This window comes from Lethenteron reissneri, unplaced genomic scaffold, assembly GCF_015708825.2.
Source record: "Lethenteron reissneri isolate LAM-NWPU_2019-01 unplaced genomic scaffold, ASM1570882v1 scaffold_1639, whole genome shotgun sequence".
Classification (NCBI taxonomy): Eukaryota; Metazoa; Chordata; class Hyperoartia; order Petromyzontiformes; family Petromyzontidae; genus Lethenteron; species Lethenteron reissneri.
In genome coordinates, this window is record NW_026891376.1 from 1,768,323 (window position 1) to 1,788,364 (window position 20,042).

Here is a 20,042-nt window from a genome sequence, read left to right on the forward strand (position 1 = left end):
ACCTATGAGACTTTACCGAAAGAACCAAAGAGTTTGTATAGTGAAGTAATTGTGTTTTTTCATTTGCTATACAGCCAGATAATACAACAAATCGCCAAACTTAAACACCCAGACGTTCATAAAAGTCGAAGGCAGTATAGTACTATAGTAATAGAGCAAGTGCAGAATCATTGAACCGGAATTGATAGCTTGAAAGCATTTAGTGCAGGGCCCTTGAAAGTGCAGGGCCCGTAGCATGTGTAGCTATTACATATGTAGCTACTACATGTGTAGTAGCTACATGTGTAGTAGCTACATGTGTAGTAGCTACATGTGTAGTAGCTACAAATGTAGCTACTACATATGTAGCTACTACTATATGTAGCTACTACATGTGTAGTAGCTACATATATGTGTAGCTACTACATGTGTAGCTACTACACGTGTAGCTACTAAACGTGTCGCTACTACACGTGTAGCTACTACATGTGTAGCTACTACATGTGTAGCTACTACATGTGTAGTAGCTACATATATGTGTAGCTACTACGTGTGTAGCTACTAAACGTGTAGCTACTAAACGTGTAGCTACTACATGTGTAGCTACTAAACGTGTAGCTACTACATGTGTAGCTACTACATGTATAGCTACTTTTGCTACTAGGGTAATCCGGCACTGGGAAGGGGGGTTGGGGGGAGAAGTTGGCTGGACAGGGGAGAGCTGGCTTTGGCCGGGAAGGGGGGAGTAATTGGCTCCGGGGGGTGGGGGTGTGGTTGTGGCTTGGCCCCCCTCGCGTTAGCAACAGTGGGGTGACGTCCATGGGCAAAGAGCATCGCTGATAAGGACGGCGGTGTCGCGAGTCAGCACCGCAGAACAAACAACCGGGAACACCCCCCCCCATCCACCCCCTCGGTCCACTACTGATAGTGGGGCACAGAGGTTGGGAATAGAGGGGATTGGTTTGGGTTGACGTTAGGATGAGGGTTAGCATCATGGCTCGAGTTGGGAGTTAAGTATATGGGTCGGTGTAGTGTTGGAGTTGGGGGTTAGCAGTTAGAATTAAGAAATGCGAGGTTGCAGTTGTATTATATAGGATTAAGAGCGAGTGTGAGGGATGGAATTGGGGGCTAGCAGTGTGTTCAGTTTGTTGTCCTTTCCCCGCACCTCCGATTAGCACGTTTCGCTACGTACGGTGCGAAAGAAGTTCAACATACATTGAGGGATAGAAAAACCTGTTTGCAGCCAGGGATAGAAATTGAGCCTTGGGCCGATATTCGTAATAGGAATAGTGGTTAGGCCTGGCGTTTGGGATGGGATTAGGGCTGCGGCTATCATTTGGCATAGGGCCAGGGATATCGCCATCGGCATTGGAATTGTAGAGTTTGATTGCACGTGATTGGATGGGAGACGAGCAGGTGTCATTCCCAATGTGCATTTGGAGGGGTGGGGGGGCGGGGTCTATTCCACTCCGGCTCCAGTGACCCCCAGCTCTCAATGCCGGATGATCCTAGTAGCAAAAGTAGCTACACATGTAATAGCTACTACATGTAGTAGCAGCTACACATGTAGTAGCTACTACACAGGTAGTAGCTACACATGTAGTAGCTACACAAGTGTAGTAGCTACACACATGTAGTAGCTACACATGTAGCAGCTACTACATGTGTAGTAACTACGGGCCCCGTACTTTCAAGGGCCCCGCACTAAAAGCTATCAATTCCGGTTCAGTGATTCTGTACTTGCTCTATTACTATAGTACGATACCGCCTTCAACTTTTATGAACGACTGGGTGTTTAAGGTTAGCGATTTGTCGGATTATCTGGCTGTATAGCAAATGAAAAAATACCATTACTTTACTATGCAAGTTAAAAATGTGTTGAAAAAGTTTTTTAGGGCCCCTTTATAACGTACGCTACAGGCCGTGCACTACCTTCATCCGGCAATGCCAGCTCTAGTGAACCCCGTTCCTGCTCCGGCTCCGTTCTGGTGACCCCCAACTCCCATGAGCCCCGTTCCAGCTCTACTTCATATCCAGTGGCTATCGGTTCCAGCCCCACTCCTGTTCTCTGCATCCCCAGCTCTGCTCCAGCGACCTCGGCTGCAGTAGCTCGAACGCGACTCCGGCTCCACTCCAGCAAAGAGAAAATGGGAAAATCTGTTCTACCTCCAGAGCCTCGGAGCCTTCGACTCGCCAAACTTTCTCTAAACCCCTTCTTGCCCCCTGCCCCCTGCGCCCCCCTAACCCTCCACATCTCCCCCCTTCAACCTCAAAACCCCCTCCACCCCTCCTCACCCCTCCCCCCTTCACCCCCTCCCCCTCCTCCACACCCCTTACCCCCTCCACACCCCCCTCCCCCCTCCACACCCCCCTCCCCTCCCCCTCCACTCCCCCTCCACACCCCTTCTACACCTTCACGCCGCGAATCACCACCAGGCACTGCGTGGTGACCGCAGTCGCCCGCAGTTCAGGCAAAGAGAGAGAGAGAGGGGGAGGTAGGCGAGAGAATGGGAGGCGAGAGGGGGAGGCGAGTGGGGAAAGAAGGCGAGGGGGGGAGGGAGGCGAGAGGGGGAGGGAGGGAGGTGAAAGGGGGAGGGAGGGAGGGAGGCGAGAGGGGTAGGGAGGCGAGGGAGGGAGGCGAGGGAGGGAGGCGAGAGGGGGATGAGGCGAGGGGGGTAGGGAGGCGAGGGAGGGAGGCGAGGGGGGGAGGCGAGGGGGGGAGGCGAGGGGGGGAGGGAGGGAGGCGAGAGGGGTAGGGAGGCGAGGGGGGAGGGAGGCGAGGGGGGAGGGAGAGGGGGGGGCAAGGGGGAAGGCGAGGGGGGAGGGAGGGGGGAGGCGAGAGAGTGACCCTCGCCGCTGTCTGCACGGGCGCACGGATCTGAGTGGCCGCTTGTGTGGACACTGAAGCCAGGGGCGAGAGTCAGGAGGGAGGCCGAAGAGAAGCAGCGGTCGAGGCGACATGGCTGATTCGAAGCGTTGTGGGTAAGCAGTTACGATTGTCATAATAATCTGCAGTGCCGGATGATCCTCGTAGCAAAAGTAGCGACAAATATTGCGGGCCCCGTACTTTCAAGGGCCCCGCGCTAAATGCTTTAAAGTTATCAATTCCGGTTCACTGATTCTGCACTTGCTCTATTACTATAGTACTATACTGCCTTCAACTTTTATGAACGACTGGGTGTTTAAGGTTCGCGATTTGTCGTGTATTCGGCTGTATAGCAAATGAAAAAATATAATTACTTAACTGTGCAAGTAAAAAATGTGTTTCGATTTAAAGCTTTCGTGACTGCAGGGATTCATCTTCTTGGTTCTTTCGGTGAAGTCACGTAGAAGGGAAGTAATAAAATAATAAAAATTATTTATTATGTTTTATTTTTATTATTTTATTACTTCTCTTCTGCGTGACTTTACCGAAAGAACCAAGAAGAAAAAAATGTGTTTTAATGTTGCTGCCAGAAACCACGCCTGCAAGCTCTGCAGTCCTCTACATATTCAGTTACCAGCCAATTAATGAGTGCGTATACATGTGGGGGGAATGATTCGGAGCACCCGGCGAGAAATCCCCGCGCATGCGAGTGAGGGGGGAAACACTCCACCACATGCAGTCGAGACAGAGGTGGTGGAGTCCAGATTTTTGTATTTACACGCTTTTATTTAACTCACTCTGTTGTCGTATCCTCAAATCTAATAACTCAATTTTAACCCACTTCCCAATGTCGTATTGACTGCAAACTTGGTATATTTATGTCATACTGATGACAATACTATTCTATCATTAAAAATATATATTTTTAAGCAATCTGTTGTATATCTTATGTTTCGGCTTGGGTCTAATTGTCCACGCTCACAGTCCCTTACGCTATGGCAAGCTTCGGGTCCACTTCCTGGAGTCGTGGAGTTCTGCCGTTACTCGTACGGTACATTTCATTAAAGCGTGTTTAAAAAAAAGCATTTTAAAATATTACTTATAAATTTTGCTGCCCTTGTCCCTGTGAGCCTTCACGGCGCTGGATTCCAAGCCACGTGCATAGCCACCACGGGGGACAGCTATGAACGCTGATGCGAGACAGTATGGCTACAGCTGTGGCCTGAGCATGAGGGGTGGGTGGGTCACTGGTTTGTCGTGGAAGCACGCGAGGCGAACCGATCTGAGACCCTGGCGTCCTGCCACGGCTGGGCAGTGACGAGCTGAGTGAAGCCGCTCTCCCCGAGTGATTCGTGGCAAGCGGTAGTTTAGAGCAGCGGTCCCCAACCTTTTTGGCACCGGGGACCGGTTTTCACGGACCGGGGGGGGGGGTTCATCATTGGGTCTTTCCCCCTTTTCAAAGCCGCTCTGTAGCGACGTTTGTTTTTTTAAATCCTTTATATTAAGTTCGCTTGCTTGCTTGCGTGCTTGCTTGCTTGCTTGCGTGCTTGCTTGCGTGCTTGCTTGCTTACGACCGTGCAAATCTTTCGGTCGTTTTTTAACCCACTTCCCGTGATCCAATCGAGCTGACATTTTCCACACAGACTCGTTGTGCCAGACAATTAATGTTCGTGAAAAAAAATTCCCAAAATTTTACACTTTTTAGGCAAAAAAAATGTATTTTACATATATTCAAATAGAACTCATTCATGGCTTTGGCTGAACATCACAGTATAAGAGCCCAGAGCGTAACCCCTCCACAGGCCGTGGCGGAGTAGCGCAGTTGGTAGCGCCCTCGCTTCCCATGCCAAAGGTCGCAGATCGATCCCCGCGTCCTCCACAGGCGAATATATTTTTAAATCCTTTATATTAAGTTCGCTGCCACGCATATAAAGGATTTATAGTGAAAAACTTTGTTTTTACGGGTTATACTTATTACTCATTGTGGCCAGGGGTTAGCAGCTTGTGTGCTTACCAAAACTGTGGCTGAGACAAGTCCGCAGTGCGGGAAAGAGGCGCGGACGGAAGTGGTCAATAAAACAATTGGCGGGCCACGTGCGGACTCACCGCTCTCCTCCTGCTGCTTTGCAGCCCGGTTCCCAACAGGTCACGGACCGGTACCGGTCCGCGGCCCGGGGGTTGGGGACCCCTGGTTTAGATAACCGCTCCTCTGTGGCGCCCTGCAACGTCGTGGCTCTGCCTCGATGGAGGCGCTGCCACGACCTCACCTCCCATGCTGACATTGCGTTGGGTGGATCCTTAAAAAAAAGCAGTCGCCCCTAGGAGTTCGAATGCAGTGTTCGCATCCCATTCTGCCAGCCAGGCTGCTCTCAGGATCGCTGTCACGCTGCAGCCAGGGTGGAGGAGAAGCCGAAAGGGATGGAGTGGATTTGAGGTTTAGGAACATGACGGGTGGTGGCGAGGAGGATGATGGGTGAGGAGGTGTGGACGTGTGTGTGCGTGCGCTCGTCCAGGCGATACGCGTATGAAGACTATGAGCTGACAGCGCAGTGGCTGCTGTCCCGCACGGAGCACCGACCAAAGGTGGCTCGCAGCCTCCACATCATCAACACCGCCACTACCACCACCACAGTCACTATCGTCACCACCACAACCACAGTCACTTTTATTATCACCACCACTACCACCACCACAATCACTATCGTCACCACCACAACCACAGTCACTTTTATTATCACCACCACTACCACCACCACAATCACTATCGTCACCACCACCACAACCAGTCACTTTTATTACTACCACCACTACCGCAGCCACAGTCATTTTTCTCAACACAACTACCACAACCACAATCACTTTTATTATCACCACTACCACCGCAGCCACAGTCACTTAGCTCACCACCACTACCACCACCACCACAGTCACTATCATTAAACAAAGACAAATATTCCCCGTACAGCAGGTCCCACGGTTAACGACATCTATTGGTTCCACGAAAATGAATCGTTTATTCAAAATATCGTTTATCGAATATAGGAAATACATGTTAAAGACTCAATTTGTTCCAAGACGATCGTTAGTTGACCTTCACCCTAATAATGTAGTTTATTATATTGAAACACGCAATTTTAATAAACGTTCCAAGAACATATTAAAGTATTACCATTAATACAAACGTGGATAAACAATTAATAACGTAAAAAGGTGCATAAATTGAGCATAAAATAATTATTGGATGGGTTAAACTAGCCGGTTGCTCTCAAAACGCTCTTAAAGGGGCATCGCTGATTGGCTGAGTCCACTTAGGAGCACTCCGATTGGCCGAAATTGGCAGCCGCGTCATATCGTTAAACGAAAATGTAGCGTTAATAGAAACAATGGGACCCTATGGGAGGCGGATCGTTTATTGAAATATCGTTAAACGATGGCATCTTAAACCGAAGGAACATTGCATAGCTTTAACAGACTGTTGGGGCATGTGTTATCCGCGAGCACCTATGAAAGCCGTCACGGTACACAAAGGGGTGGGTGGCCAGCACCACGCCCGGCCCCCTTTGTCTCCCCAGTGGCGATGTTTACGCACTGCACCAGCTACCCATTTGAGGCTGAGTCGATCTAGGTGAAGCCGAGGACCGGTTCAGATGTTCGTCACTGATGTTGGCCATGAGCGGCGATCGAACTCCGTTCGCTGGAATCTAGATTTGAAGTTTTTGTGATTGCAGGGATCCATACTCTTTGGTTCTTTCGGTAAAGTCACGTAGGTATTTAATTTATTTTATACCTACGTGACTTTACCGAAAGAAGTCCGTTCGCTGGGTTCGTAGCGCGGCGCTCTAACCGCTATGTGACCGCTCGCCACACGCGCGTGTGTGGAGGTCGCGATCGTGTGCGGCTCCGGCCTCGGAGACCTGGCCACTCAGCTGTGCGATGCCACCGTATTCCACTACCGGGACATCCCCAACTTCCTCGAGACCACCGGTACGTACCATGCTGGTGAGCGTCAGTGAAGTAAAAACTCGTTCAATCAAATGCCCGTGTAAGTACTGGTCTACAAATATTTTTAGACGTCGTCTGCTTCAGATATGAAATGTGCTGTTTATTATGTATTTTGATGTGCTGAATTCAAATATGCCAATCAAAACAACTGATTGGCTACTGTTCCCAAGATATTTAAGTTTTTATATTTTACGTCTATGTATATTGTGTAGATAGAGTTTTACTCATAAATTGTAAACCTATGTCTTGTCATGTATTTATGGTTGCTTTACATGATAACATGTCACCTGTTATGTTTATGTAAGACTTTACAAATCAGCAAAAGGGTAAAACAATAAAATGTATTATGAAACAAAAGGCAAGCAACTAGTATGTATATATAAGTACATAGTTTAGTCCTTATTATGATCGGTGCACCAAGTAAAATGCTTCTTCCAGATTATTCTTATTGGAACCGCACATACCAGCAGGGAGTTCAGTGCCCAGACCATCCCGATCAGTGCCAGTAAGGTCGAAACTTTAGGCGATTGCTTATTGGATCAGGGTACAAAGTTATCTCGTCCTCAAACACTGCACATCCATCATCTTGAGAAGAGACGCGGCCATGAAGCCCCATAACCGGTGGTTTTATATGGGGGGATCCCCCCTTTTTACTCCCCCCCTCCCGCCTCTGCACCCTGCGTTCACAATCCCCCCCGCCTTCACCCACCTCCACCCCCCCACCCTCTTTCCCCCCACCCTCCTCCACCCTCCTCCACCTCCACCCTCCTCCATTTTCACCCTCTTCCTCCCCCACCCTCCTTCACCCCTACCCTCCTCCCCCCCCACCCTCCTCCACCCTCCTTCCCCCACCCTCCTCCACCCTCCTCCCCCCCACCCTCCTCCACCTCTACCCTCCTCCATTTTCACCCTCCTCCCCCCCACCCTCCTCCCCCCCACCCTCCTCCACCTCCACCCTCCTCCTCCCCCCACCCTCCTCCACCCTCCTCCCCTCCACCCTCCTCCCCCCCCACCCTCCTCCACCTTCACCCTCCACCGCCTTCACCCCCCTATTTTAATTCACATAGCGTCAGTGATGCTCGTTGCATCCAACAATGCTGTTGACTAATAATTATATGCGAGCACGGAATCCTATTTATAGCAACTACCAGTCAAATGAAAACCCTTGGAAGATAAAAAAAATTAAAGAATAAACAAATCAATCAATTAGATTCGAAGTTTTCGTGACTGCAGGAATTACTATTTGGTTCTTTCGATAAAGTCACGTAGAAAGAAAATAAATTAAATAATAATATAATACGACTTTTCGATTGCCAAAGAGCATGGATCCCTGCAGTCACGAAAACTTAAAATCTAGATCGCATTAATCATTGTTTCTGCTGCTATATTGGAGAGAGTTGCGGATACGGGAAATGTTGCGTACATGAAAGTCGGCAGTCTTGCACATTAAGGCAGCGGGGGGGGGGGGGGGTACAGTGAGGGAAAAAAGTACTTAATCCCCTGCTGATTGTGTACGTTTGCCCACTGACAAAGAAATGATCAGTCTATAATTTTAATGGTAGGTTTATTTGAACAGTGAGAGACAGAATAACAACAACACAAATCCAGAAAAACGCATGTCAAAAATGTTATAAATGTATTAGCATTTTAACGAGGGAAATAAGTATTTGACCCCTCTGCAAAACATGACTTAGTACTTGGTGGTAAAACCCTTGTTGGCAATCACAGAGGTCAGACGTTTCTTGTAGTTGGCCACCAGGTTTGCACACATCTCAGGAGGGATTTTGTCCCACTCCTCTTTGCAGATCTTCTACAAGTCATTAAGGTTTTGAGGCTGACGTTTGGCAACTCGAACCTTCAGCTCCCTCCACAGATTTTCTATTGGATTAAGGTCTGGAGACTGGCTAGGCCACTCCAGGGCCTTAATGTGCTTCTTCTTGAGCCACTCCTTTGTTTCCTTGGCCGTGTGTTTTGGGTCATTGTCTTGCTGGAATACCCATCCACGACCCATTTTCAATGCCCTGGCTGAGGGAAGGAGGTTCTTACCCAAGATTTGACGGTACATGGCCCCGTCCATCGTCCCTTTGATGCGGTGAAGTTGTCCTGTCGCCTTAGCAGAAAAACACCCCCAAAGCATAATGTTTCCACCTCCATGTTTGACGGTGGGGATGGTGTTCTTGGGGTCATAGGCAGCATTCCTCCTCCAAACACGGCGAGTTGAGTTGATGCCAAAGAGCTCCATATTGGTCTCATCTGACCACAACACTTTCACCCAGTTGTCATCTGAATCATTCAGATGTTCATTGGCAAACTTCAGACGGGCATGTATATGTGCTTTCTTGAGCAGGGGGACCTTGCGGGCGCTGCAGGATTTCAGTCCTTCACGGCATAGTGTGTTACCAACTGTTTTCTTGGTGACTATGGTCCCAGCTGCCTTGAGATCATTGACAAGATCATCCCGTGTAGTTCTGGGCTGATTCCTCACCGTTCTCATGATCATTGCAACTCCACGAGGTGAGATCTTGCATGGAGCCCCAGGCCGAGGGAGATTGACAGTTCTTTTGTGTTTCTTCCATTTGCGAATAATCGCACCAACTGTTGTCACCTTCTCACCAAGCTGCTTGGTGATGGTCTTGTAGCCCATTCCAGCCTTGTGTAAGTCGACAATCTTGTCCCTGACATCCTTGGAGAGCTCTTTGGTCTTGGCCATGGTGGAGAGTTTGGAATCAGATTGATTGATTGCTTCTGTGAACAGGTGTCTTTTTACAGGTAACAAGCTGAGATTAGGAGCACTCCCTTTAAGAGTGTGCTCCTAATCTCAGCTCGTTACCTGTATAAAAGACACTTGGGAGCCAGAAATCTTTCTGATTGAGAGGGGGTCAAATACTTATTTCCCTCAATAAAATGCAAATCAATTTATAACATTTTTGACGTGCGTTTTTTTGGATTTTTGTGTTGTTATTCTGTCTCTCACTGTTCAAATAAACCTACCATTAAAATTATAGACTGATCATTTTTTTGTCAGTGGGCAAACGTACAAAATCAGCAGGGGATCAAATACTTTTTTCCTCGCTGTATCTCTGCTTGTGTGTGCAGTGCCAGGGCACGCTGGGCGGCTGCTGTTCGGGCTGCTGAGCGGGGAGGTGTGCGTGTGCATGCAGGGCCGCGTGCACGCATACGAGGGCCACTCCATCGAGCAGGTGCGTGCCTCCAGCACCAGCGCTGGCACATGGACTTGCCATGCAGGGGCATCCGGTTGGAGCTCTTGGCGTGCCCCCTCCCCCCGCCTCTGTCCACGCAGAGGTTGTCACTGGGGTGCACCAAGCTTGATTCCGCAGGGCTGGGGACATCCTTGGAGGAGTGGGACATTCAGGCCGCTGGTGCAGAGAGGTGAAAGCCCCTTTCCGACTGGGGCTGGTAACCGGTAATATGATTTAAGAATCGGTTAAAAAAGTCAGGAACCAGTAATTGTGTCCAGTGGAATGTGAGTAATTGATAGGCCGATGGGGTCGTGCGAACGTACAAACCGCACAGGCACAAGTCACCACGTGGTGCATTTGCCCTTGTGTCTCGGTTAAACGTTTAAGTTAAGTTCATTTGTTACGCCAGTTAGCCAGCTATTTCACAGAGGAGATCAGTGGTGTGGAAACACAGCAACAACAAAACCATAACATTGAGATTGCCGAGAAAAAGTTTAGGGTCCATAAAACTATTGCAAAACTCACAAACAAGGCGTTCAACAGTCATAAATGGAAACACACACACGGGTCAAAAGTCTCATAAAAAGTTAGTTACATGTGTGGGAAAGCTCTATGTTTTAGCATAACAGTGACAAACACACACACACATCGAAAAAGACAGTGCAGACGTCGGAGCAGAGGGCGCCCACATTGCAATTGCAAGTATGCGCTGTGTTTTGGTTTAATAGGTAAAAAAGAGGGGCAGTGAAGGGAGGGAACTAAGCTGTAGATGAGCGAGGGAGTCTATTCCCGAAACAGACCTTAAGGATGAAGACAGCCTATTGATGGTCTCTCCAAATATTCAGGGTGGACGGATTTGAGTGAATGTACAGGTTGCAATGATGGGTTCTATCGGGGGTCGTCAAGGGCAAAACGAAGAGCGGAGTGGTGTAATGGAACGAGACATTTGAGGGTCGATTCGAAAAACTGGGTGGTAGATGGTGGCTCAATCATCACCTTTGAGCAGGATGGTGGCTTTAACTATATTCAGGTGGTGTTAAGGTGGAAAACAACTGCCGCTTCACTCCCCCCACGATTCTGAGCCTCTTTGCTGCGCTTTGTCCCGAAGGGACAGGGTACGCACGATTTGGTTGACCACAGGTATGTTGGCTGGCCCGATGGGCCTTTCAAAGCTGAGAATCGACCCCCCCCCCCCCCACGCGGGTGCGTCATGCTAGGCGAGTGATCGGGCGCGGGTCTACCTTGCCTCCATGATCCAGCACAGCTCTCCACGGTGGCCTCTGCCAAGCGTGGAGGCCTCCGAACTGCCGGGCAATGGCCAACGTCTGCCGGGCCCCTTCTGTGGGGGCCTCAAGCGCCGTGGTGACACCACCTACACCAGCCCTGGCTGCGGATGTCCCTGCACAATAGACTGCAGTGGGCTTTTGGTAGTTTGTCGTACTGTTCGCCGTAGGGCCCTAGATCAGTGGTCTCAGAGCCAGGCCCATGATAATTGTGGTCCTGAGGAGCCCCTCCAGGATTCTAAGGATTTCCCTATCCAGTATTACTCCTGTGGAGGGTTTGAGAAAGAGACTCCCCCAGCGTGACTCAGAAGGCCTAAAGGGACTGATCTGAGCAGCCATCCCATTTTGGTTGAAACGGGTCTCTACTGGAGCTTGCACTCGAGGGGTTTAGATCAGGGCAGGCCCGTCCGGGGTGCCCCCCCCCCCCGCCAGGACTAATTAAAAGTGCTACAGGCACCATACAAGTAAGAAGCGAAGGGACAGTGGGGATAGGACGATGAAGGCTAAAGTTCCATCCTCAGATAGTAAAACAATGAATATTTTTTTCATAAAGCCTCGTTCATGCAAAATTGCATCTCGCAACGCTGTACAAGAGTAAAAAGTAATGAGAGAATCAATTGTAACCCGCCTCTCCTGGAAATCTGTGACATATTTAAGCTCTTTGCCACTGCTGAGCTTCTTCTGGACCAGCATATTTTGGATGCCATCCGGCACAAATGGCCGAAACCGATTAGAACCCTCCAGGGTCCCTAAATAGGTGGATCAGTGCTATGCTGTGCCTGAGAACCAGGTCGATACAGCAGGTAGTGGTTCTTCTTGTAGATCAGGGGTGGGGAACGTTTGGCCCACGGGCCGTATAAGGCTCGCGAAACCATTTGGTGTGGCCCTGCCAAGGCAACCGCAGGCGGGACTCGAAATTAAATAAATCTAGGAGCAAACCTGGAAAAGCTGTTGCAAGTAGCAACATCATCAATACCAGCTAACATCACGCGCCTCACCAAAGAGAAGCAGTTCCAGCCATCACATTAGGGGTGAGTTAATGAAACGTTTGACCAAATATAACAACCAAATTTTTAAGTTGATAATTTTGTATGGCCCGCGAATGATGTTATAAATATCCAAATGGCCCTTGGCAGAAAAAAAGGTTCCCCACCCGTGTTGTAGATGCTCCCCTAATCTGCCCATTTTTCCTCATTAGGCACACATCCAGGGAAGACCCTTCTTGGCGTCTTCCTGACTTGGTTAAAAGCACCACTAACAAGGAGGTCCAGAATGCATTAATTGTAGCCTCTCACTGTCCCTCCGGGCCACGATGTATGTAGCATACACAGTAACATTGGCATAGGATGCATTGGTCAGGTTTTTTTTAAGCCTGAGGCCAAGTCTTCAGCTGGCTTCCAGTTTCATCACTGATGTAGGCCTTTGCCTGGTGAAATGAAATGCTTGGGCTATGGTCACCGTGACAACTGCCAGATGGTCTATTTGGCAGCGCAAGTTACACATGCCACAGACTATGAAAGCCTCACTGGCTCAGTTCTCCTTTAGCGGTAGGTTCCTTTTCGCGGAAAGCCGCCTAGGGGGTCCTTGCCCTCCATGGAGAAGGGAGCAGCTGGAGAAGGCCAGGGCCTAGAACGCCCTCAGGTGGCCACAACGAGGTATCCCATCCCCTTGTCCTCCAACACCGATGTGGACACCGCGGCACTGGCAGCCCCTGTGTCTCCCCGGCTGGCAGGTCATCTCTGTCTCTCGCTATTTCTCCCCCAGTGACATATCTCTACTAAGCATTGTTCCTTCTTTCGAGGCGCATTTTCACCTTCCTTTCTTTTGACTTGGCTATGCGTACATCTCTTCATAACAGTGAAGTCTGGCGGTGACCAGGTTTTCGCCAATGACCCGCCTCTAAAACGTTTGGAGCTTTCTGTCATTTAAAAATTAAAACACATATCAGGGCTGGTTAGATCTGGTTTGAATGTTATGTAGGTCCTAGTGCGTGTTCCCCAGTTTCCTAGTTTTCGCTCTGTAAAGTCACTGAGTTGGTATTTCCGGGATCATGTGATGCAGGTAGAAGCCCTGCCCCGTGTATCAGTTTTTTTTATTATAAATTTCTGGCGCTGGCATGGAAGCAGAATATTAATCTCTTCTGCTTCGCGCTTTCAGATGCGCTTCTCTGACCGTCTGGAACGCTCATCTTTCTGATGTTAGGAAGCCACTGGAGATATGCACTTTGAAATCTTTATTGAAAACTAATTTCTTTAGAACTGCCTTTTGTGTTTAGCTTGTTGTTTTTATCACGCACCTCCGATTAACACAGTTTGCTATGTAGGGTGCGAAAGAAGTTCGACATGCATACCAACATACCAATGGACCCTGACGGTGGCCACCATTCTATATAGAAAGTTTCGAGTCGAGGCTAATTCATAAATATTTAAAGCTGTCAACCTGCTCAATAGGGCGAGACCAGAGCCACCATGTGCATAGGTGGTGAGACAGGTTTGGGGCAGCCTGAAAATAACATAACTTTGGTCTTTTTAGCATTGAGGACCAGTTTCGGGAATTAAGTGTAAGTTTACGTAAGTCGTGTTGTAGATGCTGTTGTAACTCCTCCATGGAATTTCGGGAGGCCATCAGGGTTGTGTCATCAGCAAAAAAGGTTCATGTCAATAAAAGGTAAAGTAGCAACCCTCCAGCCGCTGGCTTGCGCCACTGCTAGTGGAAGGGTCTCCTCCACTAGAGGGAGCTCTAAAGAGGGTATTTGCTTTACTCTTCCACATAGCAGACGTCCAGGAAGAGATGGACATACCCACAATTTACCCCACTCTGCACTACCTGCCAATTATAGACTACCTGTGGTGAACCTATTTATGCTGGTGGGTGGACAGAGCTGGCAGGAGGACTGAAGACAATTGCCCCCTTGTTTCCACTGCCCCGCCAGAGCATGCAATGGAACAGCAACCTATGCATTGCAAGTCCAGTAGTGCACAGACTCACCACTCCACCACCATGGCCACCACTGCGCTCAGTTATTCGTTGAAAAAATGATAAAAGTGTTGTGTTTATTACTCCAGTCATTTCTGCGTGTGGGGCACTAATCAGTATTAACTGCGTTTTACTGTTTTTTCATGCGGTTACCGGTTAGGCAAAACAATTATCTGAACAACGGTACTTCCTCTACACATAGACATGTATATATATATCCATATATCTCTAGAGTGTGTCATCACAAGATGCTCACCACAAGTGGCATTGGAGAAACAAATACATTGATATGAATGGAAAATCAACGAACTATCTCAGATATTGTGAAGACAGCAGCGGTCGTCATAACAACCAATGGGAACGAGTCATAGGAGATGAGGGAGGTACCAAATAAGGAAGGGTGTAATGGCGAGCGCCAAGAAAATGTGACACTTTGCTTAGCTAATAAGTTCGCTAAACAAGACGTCTAGAACACACATCAGTGTCTACCATGCAGCAACGTGCCCACAGAACATTCACATTTCGATGCGTATAACTACCTCTTGCTGCAACATGCGGATCATGTAGATATTAACAAAGAAAATTAAAAGCTGAAAAGTGTGCAAAGAAGCATTTAGAGGGGCACGCTTGTAATGACACTGAGAGACAGGAGAGGAACACGTGGATTACAGAATAAACGCGCGTTAGAGACATCAATTGGACCGTTCAGAAAATTGAGTAGGCTTGGGCAGGACGCGTCCTTGGTGTGTGGTTGAGATTAATGACAAAGTGGACGGCCACCATAATGCGGAGGTGCTCGATTTTTTGTTAAATCACAATACCTTGAGAGGTGGCCTTCGTGGCGTCGGGAATTGCTCATGACTGATGGTGATGATAAATCTGATGCTGCGTGCCTCCATCGCAGATCACATATCCCGTACGAGTGTTCAAGCTGATGGGAATCGAGACACTGATTCTCACCAACGCAGCTGGAGGCCTAAACCCCGACTACAAGGCTGGGGACATCATGCTCGTGAGAGACCACATCAACCTGCCCGGCCTCATGGGCCTCAACCCCCTAGTGGGGCCCAATGATGAAAGGTGCGAACGAGACCTCCTCCCTCCTCATTCCACCACCTCCATCACTTTGTGGCTGTCATGGGTGCTCTCTCTCTCTGTTGTCAGCCTGTGGATAACACTACTGTGATTTTAGCACCAACACTCATTTCAATGAAACTTACAAAAACACCATCTTCACCACCTACTAAAATTCCACCACATCCACTACCAACTATATCACCACCACAACCTCAATCACCACCACAAACAACTCTGCCTCTATTATCAACACTTCACCACCACCAACAAAAGACAGAGATTCCCCTTATAGCCTTAACAGACTGTTGGGGCAAGTGCTATTAGAAGGCCAGCACAGCACACAAGGGCGGGGGGGGGGGGATGGTCAGCACCACACATGGCCGCATTTTTCTCCATAGTGGTGTTGTTTACACACTGCAACAGGGACTCATTTGAAGCTGATTCAACCTTGGGAAGGCCCAGGATCGGTTCCGACAATCGTCAATGCTGTTGGCTCTGAGCAAAAATCTAAATCAGGCTGGAATGTCTGTAGTGCATGGCAATTAGCCGCTGCACCACCACTATCTCCACCACCATCACAACCATCCCCAAGCACCAGGACGACCTCCACATACTCTTCCACCATCTTTCTGGGCACTATGGCTCCACTGCCTGCCCCCCCACCCCCACTTACATCTGCCACCTTTTTATGCCTCTCCCAGACTGGGCGTGCGCTTCCCTTGCTTGTCGGACACATACGACCTGGCCTTACGGCGCACGTGCTCGCGTGTGGCGGCGCAGCTTGGCGTGACAGAGTTGGTGCACGAGGGCGTGCTGTGCATGCAGACGGGGCCCTGCTATGAGACGGTGGCCGAGAGCCGCCTCCTGCGATCGTTCGGCGCCGACGCCGTGGGTGAGTCTCTCGGCCACATGCTCCTCATCTATATATATATAAAAGGGAAATTTGTGAATATGTGTGTCTGTTCGAAATGCTTAGCATACTTCCCGACATGCAACAAACTTCAAATGTGGAATGTGGGTAGCTTCCAGACTGTATACAATGCAAAATGTATAAATATAGACTTTTGTATTTGGGGGGGGGGGGGGGGCGCAATAATGGATATATTTTGCACGGCAAGTGAGCGGTGACGTCACATCTGTGGGTTTAACCAGGCTGGATTGTGTGAGGAGCTCATAAATCCTTGAAAGATCTGGATACAGTCCCATCGGTGAGCTCCTCTGGCAGGCAAGGCTGTTAACTGGGTCATGTAGCCCACATGCCCAGCCACCACATGCCCAAATAGATTTTGTTCGGCCACATAGGCTCAACGGGTGCGACACGAGCTACAGAAGAGATGGAATATGGAGTTGAGTGGACTTGCCAATGATTGGTACCAGGCTCGTGAAGTACGCTACTTGGCAGTTGGAGCCAGTCGCCCTCCAGCAACAACAGATGGCAAAAGGCTATACTCACAACAATGAGTGAAGCACCGGGTGGCTAAAACGCAGCAACTTGGCATAACAGGAGACACAGGTGATTCATCTGCGAGTCAACCCATAGCACCTGGGTCTGTTCTGTGACCTCCTTCCAGCGAGTGTTCAACACTTCACGTGGCCTTTAAGTGCACATAGCCTGGCACAAGTGCCGTGGTGACGCCACCACCAGCTTAACGGTGAATGGCGGTTGTTGTCCCATATCCCATGTGTGTGTTATGCGGGTCCAATCAGTTTAACACGTAGGCTTTCGCGAATTGCCCGATGATGCTGGATGCAATTACCAGCGAAACGTCGTACTCAAATTGTAAATGTTGTGGTTTCACGCTTCAACACACCGGTGTGCTAAAGCAGTGAACTATTTGTCTTTTGTCAACGTGACACTTTTTTACTGATTGGCCGTGTCGGGTGGTGGAGGGTTACGACACATTTATAAATAACGCGATCTAAACCCAAAAACGTTGATTATGAATGCGGGTATAATGTTACGTGCGTGTCCTGCGTGCGTATGGCGTTGCAGGCATGAGCACGTTGCCCGAGGCCGTGTGCGCATACCACTGTGGTCTGCGAGTGTTGGCGCTCACGCTCATCACCAACATGGCCGTCAGCAACTACCGGAGCGAGGAGCGCACCAACCACGCCGAGGTGCTGCATACGAGCAGCTTGCGCGCCGTCGCCCTGCAGACCCTCGTCAGCGCCGTCGTCGCGCAACTCAGCCAGTTCCACCGAGAGGGCGGAGACGCCGCGGCTGCCGTCGAATGAAGAGGGGTGGCAGCGGTGGTCGAATGTCGCTCAAACGTGGGACCCTGCATGAACTCGAACCATTGTGACATCTGCGCCCTGTTGATCGTTCATACTTTGTCTAAAGGTTGTTATCCACCATTAGCGATCCCTCTAGTAGAGTGATTCTTAACCTTGACTGCAGCCTGAACCCCTTTGGCTCTCAGAAAGGGCATCTTGCACCCCAGGTTAAGAACCACTGCTCTAGTACAATGTTCCATTTCTCACAGTCGAGGCATTATTCTTCAATGTTTGCAGTGTTTTGCAATGAGCATTTATACTCCACTCAGCTTTGTAGGGGTGCCACGGTATGCATGATGTTAACTTCTTCGCCTGGTACTCTTTGGTTTTTTCGGTAAAGTCACGTAGGTATAAAATAAAATAAATTGAATCACGACGTTTCGATTGCAGCACAAGCAATCATCACCAGGTGGGAAAACCACAGCAATTTTTTTTTCAGGAAAAAAAAATTCAGGATTTATTTTCCTTGCTGTGGTTTTCACACCTGATGATGATTGCTTGCGTTGCAATCGAAACGTTGTGATTTAATTTATTTTATACCTACGTGACTTTACCGAAAGAACAAAAGAGTATGGATCCCTGCAGTCACGAAAACTTCAAATCTAGATTCCTCCGCCTGGTATTATTGGTTTTAATCCTGACCCTGCCACCTGTATATTTGGAGTTTGCATGTTCTCCCCGTGGTCACGTGCATTTTTCTACGGTTCATCCGTTTTTTCTCTCCACATTTAGAAACCTGCGTTGACAGTATTTGGCTGCTCTAAAGTTCCACATGATAAAGCACTTTGAGCTATCATTGGTGGACAGGTCACTTGTGAAAAAGAGCTTCATAGCTCAGTGGGCTTTACATGGTAAAATAAAAAAAATGTTAAGTAGTTTTCGGGCAACCTCAAGGTAATTTTCCTTAAATGATTTATTTCATAATAATAATGTCGTTGTGTAACGCACCTCACAGTATTTCTTCTCTCATAGAGATCACGACTCGGGTGCAAGGAGGGGCCACAGATGAGCGGGAAGGCAGTAGCCAGACGGTAAAGAGCCAGCGGCTCCTACTAATTTCCCAATCTCTGCGGTCCTCTATCAATCTATTTCCATTTTTCGATTTAAAGCTTTCGTGACTGCAGGGATTCATATTCTTGGTTCTTTCGGTAAAGTCACATAGAAGGGAAATAATACATAATAAAAATTAAACAATAAAATAAAAATAAAATAAATTCAATCACGACGTTTTGCTTGCAACACAAGCAATCATCATCAGGTGTGAAAACCACAGCAATAATTTTTATTTTTTTCAAAAACCACAGCAAGAAAATTATTTTTTTCAAAAAAATGATTGCTGTGGTTTTCACACCTGATGATTGCTTGTGTTGCAATCGAAACGTCGTGAGAATTTCATTGTAAATTTTTTATTATTTTATTATTTCCCTTCTACGTGACTTTAACGAAAGAACCAAGAATATCAATCTACTTCCAGCTTATTAATAAGTGCTTATACATGTGGAAGGAAACGGGAGTCGAAGGAGAAATCTCACATGTTGCACAGTAGACAACTCTATACAGGTGGAAAAAGATGGACGCTAATCCACTTTCTGTACTGCCTTCTGGCACGCGAGGGTTTGGCGACGATGTTGCCCGCGAGACGGGAGTTTCACATTTGTGTGATATACCAACCCTCGCTGCCTCCACAGTGCTTTACGACATGCGTAGTCGCCATTGCCCGGATAAAATGACCAATTGCTCCACGTAATCTGCGTAACTTCTAGTGACATGCTCACTTTGCGTCATCGTCACTAGGAGTTTCCACCACGGCTCAGGGCTGTAGATATGAGATGAGGACCGGCTCAAGACGTATTTGAACAGGGCAATGGCTTCACGTATTTGGGTGAGAAAGTCCATTCAGCAATAATTCAAAATCGCCGTGAATGGTAATCCCCATTGCTCTTAGGCCACAGTGCGGTAGTGAGCATGCAAGCCGATACCGTGTATTGGGGGGACGTGGCAGCCCTGGACATTTATGTCAACAGCTGAGTGGGTATTGCATCAGATGCCGTTGCCACATGCAGTGCATAGCGGTGCTGTTGGGTCGTCGTGGCTGTTGAGTGTGCACATTTGTTCTGCCCTGAACGTCAGTAAACATTGAAGGAGTAAATACGACGGATCTGACGCATTTTTTGGTTCACACAAAACCCGACTTTGCTGATGAGACAATGCATGGCGAAAGCGGTACAGTGCTTTGTTGTATTGAATTAATGTTCAAATGATGCACTCGCAGAAGCCTATGGGGCTGATAGGATGTGCCGTGGAGAGGACAGATATGTAAAGAAGGTGTATTTTTGATACCAATTAATTTTGCTACTTATATTCTCCACGGACGCTGGTGATGAT

The 20,042-nt window shown here is 48.5% G+C and overlaps 1 protein-coding gene across 1 annotated transcript; it reads left to right on the top strand.

Annotated features, from left to right (window-relative positions):
- Positions 1–2,821: 2,821 nt before the first annotated feature.
- Positions 2,822–19,806, top strand: LOC133363038 (purine nucleoside phosphorylase-like). Its single transcript, XM_061582047.1, has 7 exons — positions 2,822–2,961; positions 5,359–5,428; positions 6,727–6,829; positions 9,944–10,047; positions 15,211–15,386; positions 16,085–16,275; positions 17,377–19,806. Exons 1-7 carry the CDS (start codon positions 2,939–2,941, stop codon positions 17,616–17,618), a joined length of 909 nt encoding a protein of 302 aa, XP_061438031.1. The 5' UTR covers positions 2,822–2,938; the 3' UTR covers positions 17,619–19,806.
- The last annotated feature ends 236 nt before the right edge of the window (positions 19,807–20,042 follow it).

Excerpts from the sequence above, each read along its gene's own strand:
- LOC133363038 (XM_061582047.1), top strand. The coding sequence starts at position 2,939 with ATGGCTGATTCGAAGCGTTGTGG. Across the intron at positions 5,429-6,726 it reads GCACGGAGCACCGACCAAAG|GTCGCGATCGTGTGCGGCTC; the intron begins GTGGCTCGCAGC and ends GCGTGTGTGGAG. Across the intron at positions 6,830-9,943 it reads CAACTTCCTCGAGACCACCG|TGCCAGGGCACGCTGGGCGG; the intron begins GTACGTACCATG and ends TTGTGTGTGCAG.